This window comes from Nanorana parkeri, unplaced genomic scaffold (genome assembly GCF_000935625.1).
Source record: "Nanorana parkeri isolate BGI_ZX_2015 unplaced genomic scaffold, ASM93562v1 scaffold501, whole genome shotgun sequence".
Taxonomy (NCBI): Eukaryota; Metazoa; Chordata; class Amphibia; order Anura; family Dicroglossidae; genus Nanorana; species Nanorana parkeri.
Window position 1 is genome coordinate 169760 of NW_017306769.1, and position 18451 is coordinate 188210.

An 18451-nucleotide genomic window follows, 5' to 3' on the forward strand; every position below is an offset into this window, starting at 1 on the left:
CCCACTTTGTACCGTGGAAGGGATTAATGGTGAGGACTGAACACTGATGCCAACTGAGCACTCTTTCTTGCCATTCATTGTTGAGGAGGCATTTTCCTGCTGCTGCTCCATCTTGGAAGAGCCACGTGGAACTCCAATCCTTGGCCCTTTTCTACTGCCTGATGTCTGATCCTACAGGGTCTCGCAAGCAGTCAGGGTCGTGATTACCTGAGGCTTTGCCTTTTACCTGAAGCTACTTTGCCTCCTACCCTGCGGTGCAACATGTCTAATTTTAAATACAAGGGAGTCAATCCTGCTGTACCAGGTTCCTGCAGCACACCCACTGATGTGAAAGTGTGGCCTGGAATTTTGGCCTCTGCTTAGTCCCTAGCTCTGTTGGGCCCCACCTCCTCTGCCCTCTCCAAGGAGGATTTCGCTGCAGTTATGTTGAATTTCATGGGTCACATAGTGCTGATGCATGCTGACTCTGACCGTAGAGGCTTTAACCCCTTCATGACTGAGGCCCTTTTTTCATTTTTTGCACTCATGTTATATTCCAACTTCTGGCCCTTACCATGCAGAAATCTTATTTTATTTGTCTGTGGCCTCTGAGCCTTCAACCGCTGAGACTCTGTCTGACAAGTCTCTTCAGTCTATGACAGACAAACCTGTATCCGAGGAGTTGCAGTCTTTTGCTATTGCACCCAAACTGAAAGAGACTTTTTCAGCTCTTTTTGATGTGGTTCACACTACTCTAACACTTGATGATCAGCTCTGTCCTCTACCAGTGCTTTCCCTAGTGAAAAATCCTTTAGAGTTTCTAAGGCCATCAAGACCTTGTGGTCTACATGCTATTATCAGTCTTCCTTTATGAAGACTGGAAAAATCCTTGCAAGATGTTTGAACTTCCCAAGCACCTATCGGTCTTGTACCCATTTGAGAAGAAGAGTGGGCTGCCCCCTCAGTGGATCTGGCAGCATCCGGTCTTTACAAAGCGTCTACCATCCCAGTGGATAAAGCACCTGTCTTTAAGGAGCCCATCGAAAAGTGAATGTGGGCCCTTTCTAGAGCTCTGTTGTCCTTGGCAAGTCCTGCACTGCAACCTGTCTTAGCTGTTACCTTGATCTATCAGACCCTGACTGACTTGTCTAAGGCTATAAGAAGGTATTTGCTCACTATGACAGTTGATTTCTTGGTTATAGAGGATTTGAAACTCATGCCTGCAACCTTGAGCTATAGTGTGGATGGGTTGTTGTAGTTCTTCTGCCCCATTTCCCATATGAGTCTCTTGTTAACTAACCTCTTTTGCCAAAAAATTTGTTGGGCGGCTTGCTTGGCATGACCTTTGAAGGGTACGCTTCTTAGTAGCCTTCCTGGATACCGTCATTAAGAGTACTTCTCTTCCTCAACAACAGAAGGCTAGGGCCCGTCTAGGAAGACTCACCCCTTGGGAGAGGCCAATTACTTCACAACCCCAAACTCCAACTTTTGGACTCCCAAGTCCCCCAAATGGTTAGATAAGTCTTCTTTAGCATAAGAGTGCATCCCCACTCTACAAAGTGGTTGACGCCTGTAGGCCTTTGTGAACACTTGGACAGCCTGCATCTCAGATGCTTGGCTGTGGGAGGTGGTTTCCATTGGCTACAAGCTTTGTTTCACTTACAGTGCCCTCCCTGGTTCATCAAATCCAACCTGCCTGTGCCACCACATAGATTAGCAGATTTCCATGCAGTCCTAGTCGGTCTTCTGGAGCAGGGTGTTATTGCCCTGGTCCTATGGCAGAACAATTTCAGGGATTCTACCCAAACCCTGTTCACTGTCACCAAAAGAGTGCATCCACCCCATCTTGGATCTGAAGGACCTAAATTTCATCATTCAGGCTCAGAAATCTGCATAGGGTTCACCTGGTCTGTCATAGCCTCCGTTCATCAGGGAGACTTTCTAGCCTCTGTGAATATCAAGGACGTATATCTGCATGTCCCCATTGTTTGAACACATCAGTGATAACTTGCTTTGCTGTGGGTTCACTTTACTTTCAGTTTCTGGCCCTGTCATTCACTTTATCTTCTGCACCTCAAGTGTTCGCCAAGGTGCTGGTTCCTGTGCTAGTAGTCTTACTGCGTTCTCAGAACATGCCACTGTGGAATACCTAGACCTCCTGCGGGAAGTTGGTACAGGTTCTGGTGGACAATGTAGCCCTAACCATCTAGACCTAGCAGAGGTTTGATTGGATCCTGAGCCTTCAGAAATCAGCTCTGTAACATGCTTGGAATATCTGGGTCTAGTCCTAGACACAATTTAAGTCAAAGTTTCTCTTCCCCATGAAAACTTCAAACTTTCTGCTCCCAGACTTTTTAGTGCAAGAGTCTCCTGATTCTTCTCATCTGCATGAGAGTCCTTCAAGGAAGTCCCATTTGCCCAGTTCCACGAAAGGCCCCTACAACACAAAATTCTGTTGTAGTAAGACAAGGTAGTCCAGTCCTTGGACAGACGGATTCCTCTGACCCCATAGACCGGGTTTTCCCTGACTTGGTGGCTCAAGAATTCTACCCTGGAGCCGGGAAAATCCTTTCTTTCAGTCTACTGCAAGATGAGCACAATGGGCTCTGTTAGGGTGAGGAGGAATTCTGGGCAGCTTGTCGGAACAGGGGACTTTGGAGGAATCTCCTCTCCATTTCCACATTCCGGAACATCAGGTGATTTTGTTGTCCCTGCAACACTGGTCCTTCCTGTTACAGGGTCATTAATTTGGGATTCATTCGGACAGTATTACTCCAGTGGCATATATTTACCATAAGGGAGAAACCAGAAGTCTTCCCATGGCAATAGAGCTAGATTGGATCCTGTCCTAGGTGGGACTTCACATTCCATCCTTGTCTGCCATCTACATCCTAGGTGTGAGGTGTGGACAACTAGCAGGCAGACTTCATCAGCTGGCAGCACCTAGACTCTAGTCAGTAGTCCCTACACCTAGTGTTGCAGGACCTGTGCCACATATGGGGATGTGGACCCCCTGGCCTCCAGGTTCACCAACAAACAGGTTTGTCTCCGGTTACAGGGATCCTGCAGTGGATGCTCTGGTGGCTCTGTTGGATCAGTAAACCCTGATATATGCCTTTCTTTCCCTGAAACCTTTTCCTAATCTGCTTTGCAGAATCGAGATGAAGGGATCTGGACCGGCCCAGTTGCACATGGTACTCCTACCTGGTAAGACTACTGGCAGATGCAGACTGACAGGTGGATTTTGTCAGTTTGTCCAGATCTTCTGTCTCAAGGACCAATTTACCATCCTGCTTCATGGTTGCTGGCTTTAACAGCTTGAATATTAAAGCCGTGGCTCTGAGAGACAGGCATCTCTGAATCAATTATTCTCATGATGCAAAAAGCTAGGAAGTCTGCTTCTCACAATGTTTGTACCTTACGTGGATGGCATACTTTGTTTGGTGCAAGATGGGAGGCTTTCTCCCCAGGAAAATATCTGTGGGACGAATACTGGCCTTTCTACAGCTGGGTCAGGACCAGCACTACCCCTCAGTACCAACAAGGTTCAGGTCTGTGCTCTTGGATCTTGTTCCAGAGGCCACTGGTCTCCTATTCATTGATCAAGGCCTTTGTGCAGGATATCTTCCATGTGGCTCCCCCTTTTCACTCTCACACGGTTGCTGTCCTTGTTGATCACCTTTCCAAGGTGAGTTTCGGAGCTGGTGGCCTTCTCCATTATACTTCCGTCCATCTGTCCAGCTCCAGTTCATCAAAAGGAGATCCATCTCCATTGCCTAGATGTAATTCAGGCTGTGACCGTTTATCTTTTGTCATTCCTGATGGTCCCCTAAGGGTTACCAGCCGCTTGCTTTACCATTTCCAGGTGCTCAGACAGTCCATCATTTAAGCCTTCGGTCCTGAGGATTAGGTGCTGCCTTTTCCTGTCCTGTTTTACTTCACTTCAGATCTGTAATCTGTAAGTGGCTCTTAGGTTTTTTTGGTGCCAGGCTGCTTTTACCAGGTAGATGTGCAGGGCTCATCCGATGCCATCTTCGGGTATTATGTCCTTCAGGCAGCTCATGGGGCTGCAGGCAGTCTCCCTTACTTTTTTATAATAGAAAGTAAGAGATATTTTTTTTCCAGAATTTTGGTCTATTTTTTTCCATTTGTATATGAAGAAAGATCTGTCTCCAAAAAAAAAAATACAATTTAATCAGGAAGTGTTGCAAGACCGAGTAATTGTTAGCACTAAAAAAGGAAAAAATGGCCTACTAATCAAGGGGGGATATACAGTATATGCTGGCATTCACGTGGTAAAAAAATCTTGCTGGAACTGCTTAAAAAGTGTTGGTGAGTTTGGCTTTAATTTGTTAGGCAAGGCCATCTAAATCATGCTAGTGCATCTAATACTACTCTGCAAAGGTTGACAATGCTGCTGATCGTGGCTGCCTCCATTGTTTCCTCCATAGAGCGGAGCCACACTAAGACAGGAAGTGTGTTACTGTCTGGATCAATAGGTGGAAGAAAATTAAAAAAGCTAAAAAAAGAAAACTAATGCAACCACCACATTTAACCCCTTCATGACTGAGCTTTTTTTTCCCCCCGTTTCTGTTGATTATTGACCGACACACGTCGGTCAATAATCAACACTATCTGCACAAAGTTTGCATGTTCTCCCTGTGCTTGCGTGCGTTTCCTCCCACACTCCAACGACATGCTGGAAGGTTAATTGGCTCTTCTCCGAATTGTCTTTATTTGTATGCATGTGAGATAGGGACCTAAGATTGTAAGCTCCTTGAGGGCAGGGACTGATTTGAATGTGCTCTATGTAAAGCACTGCGTTACTTGTTGGCGCCATATAAAATACCTGTAATAATAATCATAATTTAGGGAGAAATATGGGCTCTGTTAGCTCTTCCCTGCATTCTTTTCCAAGAACATTGAGTACAAAAAGTGTCCGATATGCTGTTAACCTTGACACCATGGCCTGAGTTTAAACTTTTTTACCCAAAAGTGCTAAAAACTGAGTAATTCTGTGTCCGTACTTCACAGCGGAGATTAGCAAACAGAGGTTTGCTGATTTCACACTACCCGCAATTATGTTAATATTTTTGACAGGCCAGGTCCCTGGAGAGATGGGTAAGCCTTGGACATATGGGGGGGGGGGGGGGGGGGGGGGCGGGAGCAGCGTCACATCCATGTAGAAGGTGATCAGCAGCTATACAACCATTCCAGTCAGTTGTACAAGAAAACCCAGAGATTGCAGAAAGAAAATGTAAACTAACTCACGACTGATGCTGGGACTGTAATTTTTTTACATTCCATTCCATTACTGTGGCCACTGTAGTGGTTGTTCATGAATACTTTTATAATAAGAAACCTAATTCTTACAGGATACAATTACCTATGTACTTCTGTCATTTTGTGCTCCACAGATGTTGACAGCAAGCCGAAAGTGGAGTGCAGCGTTGTTACCGAGTTTACAGATCATATCTGCGTCACAATGGATGCTGAATTGATTATATTTTTGCATGATTTGGTGTCTGCCTATTTAAAGGAGAAAGAAAAAGGTACGTGTACTTTTGTGTAATGTCAAATGGCTAGCGATGATTACTTTTCTTTCTTGTCCAGTGAGGGTAATAAGAATTCAAAGACCGTCAGTTATACTACAGGTGAAATGGCAACTAGCAGATTGTGTAGTGATGAAAAAAACATTAGCCATTTTTCTTCAGCTCTGCTGTTTGTCTGGAAGAATGATTTCCTACCATCAAAAGCACCTGGTAGATTCATGACCCATATGTTATATCCTTGAAGCCTCTCTAGTCAGCCAATAAGCACAGGTTTTCCAAGTTCAGAGTGGTGTTCTCTCTGCTACAGCTCTGAATTTTTGGACGTTTCCCCAGTCATTTACAGTTACTGATTCATGGCGGATATGGAAATTCTTAACGGCTCTCCAGTTAGCCGGACAGCGCTGTCTGTACTGGTGTTCTTTCTGCGGCAGTCCTACAATTGGCAATGTCTACCCGTCCCTGTTCAGGCTGACTAAAGACTTCACTATTTGGGTCAGACCAGTATGTCTGGGGGTTTCCTTACAGAGTTATAGTCCAGAGCTGAGGCAGTGTTCCTGTCTCTGCAGCTCACCTAGCAGGCTTATGCTGGGTGGAGGTTTCCTCTGTTAAATACTGAGGCAACTATAGCTAATTGGTCATTTTGTGCACATTTATAATACTCGTTTTTTGTTTCTTCTTTCTGCTTGCTTATACTTATGTAGTTTGAATGTTGGCCACTTGGGGGAGCCCTCCTCTTTATTTCTGCTCAGACCTTACTATGGGAGCTGTTACAATTAAATTTTTTTATGCCCCTTCTCCTCAGCTGCAATAAAGCGCACAGGAACATGATGTGGTTAGACAATGTTCTGACTGATAAACTGTACAATGGTCACAATATAACCTAAGCTGATATTTGGATGATGTGATGAATGTGAATGCTCGTTCACACTAGGGAACACATGCAGGGTCTATGATTGCTTGTTTAGTAAAACATCTTACATATGAATGGGACAAGGAGTACTTTTTCCTCTCACTTGATGCCTTTTATGTGTATACCTAGCTCAGAATTTCTGGATGCTGACAGAATACAGATTTCATGTAAACGTACAATACCTTCTCTATAGACACGCATGCGCTATGCTAATGCAGCCTGCACGTGGACAGATTGTGCTCTATGATGATGCAGGCTGAGTAATAGACTTTGGTCAGATTGTACTTGGAGAGTTTGTTTTTTTAACCCCTGAGGCCCAGTTCACACTAGAAACTGCATCACAACTGCGTGCGTCTGTGCAGTGGCACTGTGATCCGTTTTGACGCATTTCCGATGCGGTTTTTTTCTGCACTAAAAAATGCTAATTAGACAATTAGGTCACTTCCTCTTCCTGTCAGAACATTTCCTACGTTTGTTTTGGAGATCAGACATGCTTTCTTTGTTGGCTGGCATGGTGTTAGTGTTGACTATATCCATTCTCGGACAAGGCCTTCGCAGGCGACGTCGATATTAGGTGCACCCGGATGTTTGCTGTCGTACAGCAGGGGACAGTCCCGCACATATTGGATGAAATCATCTGCATCCACAAATTCCATCTCTTCATTTTCTCTCCACACTACAAAGAGGAAGTCCCTGGGTTATGACATAATCAATTCTGAGTCTTTTTATTTGTATGCGTTCCGTTGCATTCCGGTGCGTTTGATGCGCTTGCACTGCGTTTTGATGCAGGTAAAATAGGACAAGCAGTACTTTATCTGACTGCATCTGAACGGACTGTAATGGTGTGAATTAGGCACAAGATAGCCCAAAGGAAAGCATTGTGATGTATTTTGACTGCAGCAGTCAAAATAAACAGACTGTCTTTCCCCTCACTGTCTTTTCCTTTGCTTTTTCTTATATTACAATCCAGCAGATCATGCTCCAAAGTGTTATCCACTCGCGGTGTCCTCACACCCAGTGGAAAATTGCTTACCTTCTGTAGAGATCTTTATAAATAAAGGTCAAAAAGAGCAGAGGGTTAAGTTCTGATCACCCCACCCCCCAACCACCCAGGCTTCCCACTGGTGGTCCACTTCTTAATATATGAGTCTCCTCTCCAGGAAATATTAAAGGGCAAGTCATAGTGTTTGCCATTTAAATGATTAAAAACTCATTTTTACAAAATAAATAATTCACTCGCATTAAAACTGCCCCAGCCGTGCACCTAATGATTTCCAGAAGGTGAGCAATAAGTATAAGTTTATAATTCACTTTGATATATTTGGCTTAAGTAAATGCTGACCTGATAAAACTTCTCGTGGACTATCTCCTCTCCGCTCCTCTGCTCAGTGGGCGGGTGCAATAGCCAGCCTGCTATTGGCTATTTCAAATTGCTAAAACAAATAGCAGGCTGGTTATTTAAACCCCACCCACTGAGCAAGAGGAGTGGACCTGAGAAAAAAAGTTCTCTCAGGTTGATTCCTCTTCTCAGTGGACAGGTACAATAGCCAACCTGCTATTGGCTGTTGCTATTTGAAATAGCCAATAGCAGGCTGGCTATTGCTCCCCATTGTTTACATTCTGCTGCCGACCTCAAAATCTAGCTGCTAGCCAGAAAAAAAGAATTTCCTTAGCAGAAACAAAGAATTTCCTTAGCAACTAAATAATTTGTTTTTTTTGCCGGTTGCTTGAGAGTTTCAGTTGCTTGAATGCCGGATAATGGGGAGTTTTTTTTAAATATATTGATAGCAGTATTCACATCATGCCGATATCTTTTACATGTATGTTTAAAAATAATTATACAATGTCTCAGTGAATCCCATGTTTTCATGTTTTTATTGTTTACCCAAAAGTCAGTATATAGCAGGTTATTGCCCACTATATGCTGAGAGCGCTGCAGCCGGGACGGATCCCGACAATACTGTCCAGATCCTCCCTGCTGGCTGATTGACAGCTGTAAAGGCAGAGCCAGCTGTGCCCGTCCGTTCCTTCAGTCAGAGGGGAATCCCTGCGGGGAAAGGTGACTGACAGTCTCTGCTCTCTGCAGGGAGAGGATCGGGAAGTCAGCGATCGGCGGTATGTGTTCACTGACTTCCCGATCAATAGAGCCGACCTGTGACAGCTTCATTGTCACGGGTCGGCTTGAAGTGTGTGGATGAGTGTATTTCTCTCACCCCATTATTCTCCCTTAATCTGTTATATGTAACGTGTACATGTAATTGTATTCCTTTCATCTGCAGTTATTCTTCCACCACGCATTTTCACAACTCGTGCAGGCCAGAAGAGTCCTGTGATCCAGATTGATAATGGTTCTTCTGAGAAAGAAAAGGCAGAAAATACTAATTCCACTTATGTGGACTGGAGAGAATTCATGTGCAATACTTGGCATCTGGAGCCCACACTGAGGTTATATTTCTTTCTAAGCGTATATTGTATTGTTGTTTATTTTGTTGTATTTGTATACAATAAACTGTAAGTCACAAACCGTGTGAACTAAGCTAAAACAAATACCTAATTCGGTTGAGGTGAGCGTGTCCATCTTCTGACAATCTTCAACCTCCATGCACTACCGGGGTCATACTTTTCTGTGGATTTCTCTGCCTGGGTATTTGAACTCCGAAGACGTTTTATGGATCCGCCATTCGTAGTAGGCAGAGAAATGTGCAAGACTGGGAAATGTTTAGTGTGAACCTAAAACAGCAACACACTGACTTAGCCACTGATTTATAGAATACATTTATTACTGTATTCATTAGCTGACAGGGAATTTTTATGTAGCAGCCACTTTTTTTTTTGTACTGTTTCACATATATGTTTATAATTTCTTCTTCTAATGGTCATCAGTATATTAGAGAATGTTACCAATAAATTTCCCAGCTCGCCAGCAACAAAATACACTGTCTAACAATTTGAGTTAAAAACAGAGCTTTTTCTTGCACAACATTTGGAGGCCACACAGCCTCAGCAAGGCCTCCTCCTACCTCCCTATGTAGTGTGGTCCTAACTCTAAACTTTAAAAACCTCCATCTTGGAGCATATATAGCAATGGATAAATTCAGGGCAGGTATGCCTGGAGGTAGCCCATTTCTGCTTAAAGGGACACACTGGGATTTGGTGTAGGGACACACTACCTCTGTGCTGGGCTTCTTGTGTGTACCTGTGCCTTTAAGGAGTGGGATGATAATTGTGACATGGTGGGGCAGAGCTGGAGCTGATTGTGGAATAGGCATACTGGGATCTGATTGTGAAGTCAGAGAAGGAGTGGGGGAGAGAGAAGAATGTTTTTGCTCTGGGTGTGGATATTAGGAGGGAGTGACATGAGGACCTGTTAGTGTTGCAGTGCAAAAAAAAAAAAAAGATTGGTTGTTAACGGTGATGCATGTGATTTCCTGCCCTTTACTCTAAGCCACAGAATCCAGCAGCAGTAAAGCCACAAATAAATGTTCAAAATTCAAATGTGCTGTGTAAACAGCTGATCTCACTCATTGTTATATAGACTAAAGCTGCCCATACAACCTTGCAATCATCGGACGAAAATTTTTGTCCAATGATCGAACTGCCGTACGATTTTCTTGCGCCTCATCCTGCCCCGACCATCGCACACTTCAGTTAGCGGTATTTAGCAGAAATCACCTGGACGAATTTCGTTTATTGACCGCACGGATTTTTGTTTGCGCATGAGCAGTGTTAATCATACGAATTTTGACGTGCGAAAATCCTACGATCAACCGAAGTTTTCTAGCATGCTGGAAAGACGAACGACGTACGATTATACAGTATTTGCGGTTGTAGACTCCCCATCAACCTTACGAATATCGGACGAAAACACGATCGCAAATGAAAATCGCCCGATATTCGTAAGATGTGTGGGCACCTTTAAGGTGGCCATACACTGTGCAACCCTCCTGTACAACTTTTGTCTTGCGATGGTTGTAAAGTAATTTAAAAAACGTACGATCTTCCCATCTTGGACAGGCAGATCATACTTCCGATGACTGCAATGCGGAACGGGCAGTGTGCGTGTGCGCACACCGGCCCGTTCGGCAGTTGTTGAACAAGCACACCACTAACCCGCCGGCGGGTTTTCCAGCCTGCTTGTTCGACGGAAGACGTGCGATCGTACAGTAGAAACGGTCGCACGCCTTCCATACACTTTGCGATTATCGTACGATCGCGGGATTTCACGCGATTATCGTACCATAATGGTACAGTGTATGGGCACCTTTAGAGTGAAGTGAGGCAATTAGAGATAGTTGTCAGCTGTGTTTTCACCTATACTAATCTGGTAGTGGGGTTATAATGCCCCTGGAGCTTGCATGCAGTTTTATTGCTATACCATCCTGTTATCCTAAAAACCTGAGGTACTTAGTTACAAGAACTATGGTCACTGGTTTTGTAATAAAGACTGCCCTTTTCATCTTGCCTCATCTCCCTGTAGGCCAGTTAGATTGCCCCTCTTACTTTAAAGCCAGTGGAGAAACAAAGGGAGCAGGACCGCCCATTGTGGTTGTTTCTGTAATACAGCACCCTGGTTTGTGTGGTAAGGGGATGCAGTAGGAAATAAGAGTGTGTGCAAATATTGGGAAGTACTTCTATTATAATTATGCCTCCAGATTACTATAGGTAAAATCCCTTGGTACACGTTAACCCACTATTCTACATTAAACGTGAAGTAGAAAAGGGGGTGCCAACTGGACTACTTTATAGCAGTTTTCCCCCTGTATCATCAATCGGGTAATAATCAATAGATACAGATCTGCCATTGAATTGAAATCTGGTTGTAGGTGACTGCACTTTTTCCGTGATGCAAGAAAAGGCAAACATCTGCCAGTGTCCTGAAATGTTCCAGTACAGTGGTGAATACCAGGGGTGCTGAGAATAAGAGAGTTGAGAGGCCTCACACGGATCACTAGTACTTAGAAAGATATGTGGGCGTGAACATGCAGGTTTTTATGCATATTTTGCAGGCATGTAATAATATGTACTTTTATATTCCCCTCTTCTTCTTAGGCTAATATCTTGGACAGGAAGGAAAATTGACCCAGTTGGAGTGGATTACATACTGCAGAAATTAGGTTTCCATCATGCCAGAACCACCATTCCAAAATGGCTTCAGCGTGGAGTAATGGATCCACTGGACAAGGTTCTTTCGGTCCTGATTAAAAAGCTAGGGTCTGCTTTGCAAGATGAGAAGGAAAAGAAAGGAAAAGAGAAGGAGGAGCATTGAACATGCCGAGAATTGCGAACAAATTGTCAGAGATCAAAACAAGTTACACTTTTTTATACTGTACAGGACATTTTAACAGATGCATTTGGAAGTGACCAGCTTTTCTTTTTTATTTAACTGATGTTAACTCTCATCCCTGGGAGCAGTCTTAGCTACATTTCTTCCGGTGATCACTCCCATGGCCTTTTGCTGTGATATGACATGCCACTGCAATTTTTGTACTTCTGTGCATTAATCTATTTTCCACAAGACATCATTTGAGCCTGAAGCAGACCCCCTATTGTAGTTTGCCAGCAATGTCTTCATCTCAATACAAATAAGACTCAGGGATGAGAGGGGTTATTAAATTCCGTTGTGAATGTAACTGTTTACCGTGGTGCATGCTGCCATTCTGCATAGGATTACGCACTGCATGCGACTGTATATTTTGGACTGAAAATAGGGGTTCAACACTGTAAATGTCTGGGGTTTGTGTCATTACTTTTATTAAGTGCAATATCATTATTTTCTGTAATAACTGCAGAATGTTAACTGTGAATTTTCTTGATTTCTTTTTTCCCTGTTGGCCGTAATAATAAATTGTTGACAATGTGAAAATAGTTAACACGTTTCTTGTTTACGTGGCTTATTTATTTGCTTGCAATTATTTAATACAGTCTACTAGTGGTAGTTGTTTGGATTACACTATATTGCCAAAAGTATTGGGACACCTGCCTTTGCAAGCACATGAACTTTAATGACATCCCAGTCTTAGTCCATAGGGTTCAATATTGAGTTGGCCCTCCCCTTGCCGCTATAACAGCTTCAACTCTTCTGGGAAGGCGTCCACAAGGTTTAGGAGTGTGTCTATGGGAATGTTTGACCATTCTTCCAGAAGCGCATTTGTGAGGTCAGGTACTGATGTTGGAGGAGAAGGCCTGGCTCGCTGTCTCCGCTCTAATTCATCCCAAAGGTGTTCTATCGGGTTGAGGTCAGGACTCTTCGCAGACCAGTCAAGTTCCTCCACCCCAAACTCACTCATCCATGTCTTTATGGACCTTGCTTTGTGCACTGGTGCGCAGTCATGTTGGAACAGGAAGGGGCCATCCCCAAACTGTTCCCACTAAGTTGGGAGCATGAAATTGTCCAAAATGTCTTGGTATGCTGATGCCTTAAGAGTTCCCTTTTACTGGAACTGGGGGGCCAAGCCCAAGCCCTGAAAAACAACCCCACACCGTAAGCCCCCCTCCACCAAACTTTACACTTGGCACAATGCAGTCAGGGAAGTACCGTTCTCCTGGAAACCGCCAAACCCAGACACGTCCATCGGATTGCCAGACAGAGAAGCGTGAATCATCACTCCAGAGAACACGTCTCCACTTCTCTAGTTGCGGCGTGCTTTACCCTCCTGCCGTTCACCCGTTGTGAATAAACAGACGGACGGCAGACTCACACGGGCGGGTTACCGTCATCAAACCCGCCCGTTTTTTACACCGGTTACCGGTTTTTCACATACAACTGATCGGCGGGTCTATAGCTTCATCAGCTTCTTTTGGGGTCCCCAGGTGACATTAGGGGTCCTATAGACCCCTAATGTCTCCATTAAGAGGACCTGTCAGTGTGCCTTTGCTATTATATAGGGGGATTATTATCCCCCTATGTAATAGCAATAACAATAAATGTAAAAACAATTAAATATAAATTTTAAAAAAAAGTCACATATTAAAAAAAAAGAAAATTAAGTCCCCCACGTTTACTCACATATAAACGTAAATATGCGTAAGATGCGCCAGCGAGCGAAAACGACAATTGTGCTACACACATTACATATTGCCGTGAACGTCGCAGTGAGAGCAATAATTTTAGGGCCACCATTTATTGATAACACCAAAGAGATAAGCAGTAAAAGCTTTTAAAGTGGGTATTGTAGTTTTTTGAGGTTTCACGTGCGCAATTTTAAGGTGTGACATGTTTGGGGGTTATTATTTAATATAGGGGAAACAGTTTTGTTTTTTTTTCATTTTCAGTAATTTTTCCTTAATATAGTAAAAAATAAAACCCCCAGTGGGGATTAACCACGCACCCGAACGCACTGCAAGCACAATGTGCCTTGCGAACCCGTGCGGGCATTCGCATTGCGTCCAGAGGGTGTGGCTACAGTGCTATTCACTTCAATGGCCCGTCACGCCCCCTCCAGCACGGCAAAAAAGTGAGCCGGCCGCAGTGATTATGATTCTGGCTGGAACGCACTGCTTATGGTGTGAACTAACCCTAACAGGTGACCGTGGAATATTTAGTAGCAAGGACATTTCACAGATGGAATTATTGCACAGATGGCAACCTATCACGGTACCACGCTTGAATTCACTGAGCTCCTGAGAGCGACCCATTCTTTAGGTGCCCATACACCTTACAACCATCGCAAGACTTTTGTCTTGCGATGGTTGTAAGCTGATTAAAAGCTTGTACGATCTGCCCATCTTGGACAGGCAGATCGTACTTGCGATCATCGAAAGCCCGCCCCGCTGAGGGTGTCGCAATACTTTTGGCAATATAGTGTATCTATAGTTTACATGGAGTGTTCTTTGAAACACTTTCAGATGCACGGTGTACAGTATGACTCTAGTACTAACACTACATTTTTGGAGCAACCTGTGCTTTTTGTATGTTTGCATATTCACGGATCAATGTTTTACTGAACGTATAACAGATATGCTTCTTAGATGTAGATTTACTATTTCCACCAGCTTGCCCTGTTATTTACTGGAGTTGTGCCATGATTTCTTCTATGAATCTTCGTCAGGATAGCTTGTCCTACACTGCAATCATTTCTCATGCACAGCCGACACATATACATTTCACAGCAGCCAAAATGAAGATAAGTATACTACAATATTATTATGTTCTTAGCAAGGTGATGACATATACTATCTTGATGAGAAGACATCAGAGCATGTACAGCAACACTATTCATTCTTAACCACAAACCAAGCAGGAAGCTGAACCTGAATTTACTCGAATAATCCCATAATGTGGTGTGTGAGTTTCTGTGTGTCCTGCTTGTAGAGAACGCCTGCTCTTTGATCGCATATAGTGCTTTTTGGAGCATTTGAATCGGTAATTATGGGGGGAAATGTTAGGATTTTACAGGCTACATATGATTGTGCTGACCTTTGGTCATTCTGCTGCATGATTAACCTTCACCACACTGACATCAGAACAAATCACTCATTTAGAGCAGTAGTAATTCCCAGTATATGTAAACACACAGCATATGCTGCTTTCTTTAAAGGGAAACTCCAGCCAAAACATAAATATACAGCTGAGATATACATAAAGTAAGTCTCTTACCCCCCAAAAAAGATGTGCAAGATAATGCACATACAATGCCGCCTTCTGTTTCATACCAATGTACTCCCCCGTAAGCACTTGGTTGGAGGCTGTAGATGTACAATCACTGTTTTCGCAGAAACTTTGCCGGGGAATATGTATGCTGACATCTGGCAAATGCAGTGAGCCTGTTGCATGACCAAAGCGATGAGAACTCTGGGAAGCACTGTACCGAAATGAGTATTTTTGCAATTGTTGAAAAGAATTGAAATTCAAAACTCAATTTCAGCTATAGAAATGTATATATACTTACATGGGTCCAGACTGGCGATGTAGCTATAGACAGAATCCTGGGCAGTGCCACAGGGATTGTATAATACACTGCAGTAGCAGCTACTTCAGTGTATTGCAGCATCTTCCGGGTATAGGAACAGCCGCTGTGCAGAACGGCTTCTCCAGTACTGTGAAAACAGAAGGTCACCTGCTCACCACAGGGGCCATTCAGAGGACTTTCTTCTGGCTGCAGAATAACCTGCTCACCACAGGGGCCATTCAGAGGACTTTCTTCTGGCTGCAGAATAACCTGCTCACCACAGGGGCCATTCAGAGGACTTTCTTCTGGCTGCAGAATAACCTGCTCACCACAGGGGCCATTCAGAGGACTTTTTTCTGGCTGCAGATTAACCTGCTCACCACAGGGGCCATTCTTGGTGGTCAGTGGGAGCAGTGTTACTTGTATTGAATGAACGGCAGCCGCAGTGGAAGGGATTGTGGAAATATTTGTATTTACATCTGCGAAAGCTGTGATTGGCTATGACGGAGATCACAAAGCCATTCTGATTGACTCTATGCACTGATCACAGCGCAGTCACAAATAGGAAATAGAGTGATGGCTCGTATCGGGGACAGGTGCTGCGTGTAGCAGACCGTTCTTCCCTATGGGAGGACGCGGTCGTACGCCGTCATACGCAGCACCTGTCCTTCCTGGGAATGGCCCGATAGGGGTGTGCACACTGTACGGACCTGTATGCCCCGAGTTAACGCAGTGTGAATGAGGCCTTAATGGTGCTCCAGAAATACATGTCCACCTGCGCGTTGTTGTTCTCCAATAGTAGTAAGGTGGAAAAACTTAAGCCCAACAAATCCTTAAAGCTGGACTCCGGGATTTTTAAAAAAACTCTTGCAGTGCCTATAGTAAAAAATAAAAACCCCAGTGGTGATTAAATACCACCGAAATAAAGCTCTATCTGTCCCCAAAAAATGGTATAAAATTCATTTCAGTACAGCGCTGCATGACGGAATAAACGTCAGTCAAAGTACCGCAGTGCTGAATACTGAAAAATGGCCTGGCCAGGAAGGGGGTCTAAACACCTGGTCTTGAAGTGGTTAAGTCTAGGGGTACAGGTATAAGCAGTAATACTCATTCTGGCAGGCTTCCACCATACCGTGTCACTGGTCCCCCAAAACACCATCACTGCAGCTGGTGGTCACACTCTGATGTCACCTCGTACAATGCAGGACCAGCATTCCTGCATTGTACATGAGAATAGCAAGGCCTGCCCACAACCCAGAGTGTTGAGAAAAGAGGTGATCACTAGAAGTCTGCCAGAACGAGGAAAGTGAGGTAGGTATTACACTGTATTTCTCTACCCCTAGACTTAATGAGCAGTTACCACTTGCAGTAAGGTGAGGCCTCACTGATGTGATTTGTAAAAAGAAAAAACAAAAACATCTACTCAGTAAGCGACATTCCCCCAATAAAGTCTGAACTGTGACTAGGAAATGGGGAGACGGTGGCCGAGGAAATTCCAAATGATCTGAGAGAATGAGCCTTCATCAAATATTTAAAGATGCAGCCCACAGATCATTGGTGTTTCATGACCAATCCCAGGTAAGTACAGAATCTTCATTACCTCTGTGACAACACCAACCACAGCATAAATGACCTTTTACCAGAATGAGGACAGCAGCAGCAGGGCCGCTGATAGGGGGGTACAGCCATCCCAGGCCCCTTCGGATCAGCAGGGGGAACCTGGGCTTGGTTTTAAAGCAGGCATGCTACCTGAGGTGTGCAGGTCCACCTAACTCACTGCCTGAGCCTCTAGTAACAGCTTACCTCACTGTCGGCTGTTACTGGAGGCTCAGACAGCAAGTTAGGTGGACCTGCACACAGTACCATTCACCTTAGGGCAAATTCACACCAGCAGCTGTGGTACACTGCACGGCTGCTGGTATGCATGTGCCTGATGAGCTTTGAACTCTTTGTACTGTTTACTTTTTTTTTGTTCGAACTTTACTGAAATGTCACAAGTGACATTTCATTAAAGTGACATTAAAGTCAAAAATGTGTTTCCCTCCCCCCAATGTTACCTTAAATGAGGTTTCTTAATCCGATCATCTTCTTCTTTCCTGATGTTTTCATCTGTCCCTCCAGCGGTGCGGCGGCTCTCCGATCCAGCGCTGACTCCTCTGTCCTTGCTGGCACTTCCGATCCAGCGGTGTCTGCATGCGGGTGCATGCGTCCATAGACTTACCTTGCGTCTCTGCTCGTCTCCCGCTCGAGAATCCGAACTGCGCCCGCCCCAAGATGCTTTGCGGGAGCGTGCAACGAAAACAGGGTAAGTTTAAACCGCTGTTGTATATATATCCCGCATCTCAATGTGTTTTTTTTAAATCACACACCACCACAACACAGTGGTGTGAACTGTGCCCATCAATGACAAGGCAAAATTGCATCATCTCGCATTCAGGCTGCACTGGAGAAAGCAGCCAACGCAGCCCAAACGCATTGGGCGTGATATCGGGGAGGAGCAGTGGGAAGTCTTATCTGGATAAGGGGAAGGAGAGCTGCACAGATGGGAGCAGATTGCAGATGCTGTGAAGCCTCCGAGGGCCCATTCATGCCAATGCGGTGCCATAATCACACACTTCCGTGCCATTAACGCATGCTACTGTGCAACAAGTCTACCATGTGTCACAATGTGTCAGGTGCATTGCGTTGCCATTCAATTAAATGGAACCCCAACACACACCTCCCGGCCACAATGCGTATGATTGCACCGCAGTTCGGGGTACCACAATACTGTGCATAGTTGTGCAGTGGAAAAAAAGTAGTTTATGCACTACTTTTTTTGTCCACCACACCACATCTCCCAGTATTGCAGTACCATGCTTTGCGGTGGAACTGGAGGTGCGTTTGGGGTACCATTCATTCCCAATGCACTTTGAGATGGACGTGTATTTCAGCACACTAATGTTTGGTGCTATGCCAAAGAATGGTGCATACACTATATTTTCTTTGCCGCAAAGACAATGCATGCCCATCTCAAGGTGCCATTCAGAATGGCACCACATCACACCAACAAATGTAAATCATTCTTAAGTGTTTCAGTAAAATGTGCAATAACACCAGGGAGGAGCTCTGTCAGGTGGGCT

At 44.4% G+C, this 18451-nt stretch overlaps 1 protein-coding gene across 1 annotated transcript in view; it reads left to right on the top strand.

Annotated features, from left to right (window-relative positions):
* The window catches only part of KIAA1109 (KIAA1109 ortholog), a gene marked incomplete at its 5' end in the record, with an annotated part of 180806 nt that extends 168501 nt beyond the window's left edge, over nucleotides 1–12305 (top strand). Inside the window, 3 exons of the mRNA XM_018561118.1 lie at nucleotides 5397–5531; nucleotides 8721–8886; nucleotides 11491–12305. Coding sequence (XP_018416620.1) covers nucleotides 5397–5531; nucleotides 8721–8886; nucleotides 11491–11707 — 518 coding nt within the window. The remainder of the gene's footprint in view (nucleotides 1–5396; nucleotides 5532–8720; nucleotides 8887–11490) is intronic.
* Nucleotides 12306–18451: the final 6146 nt, after the last annotated feature.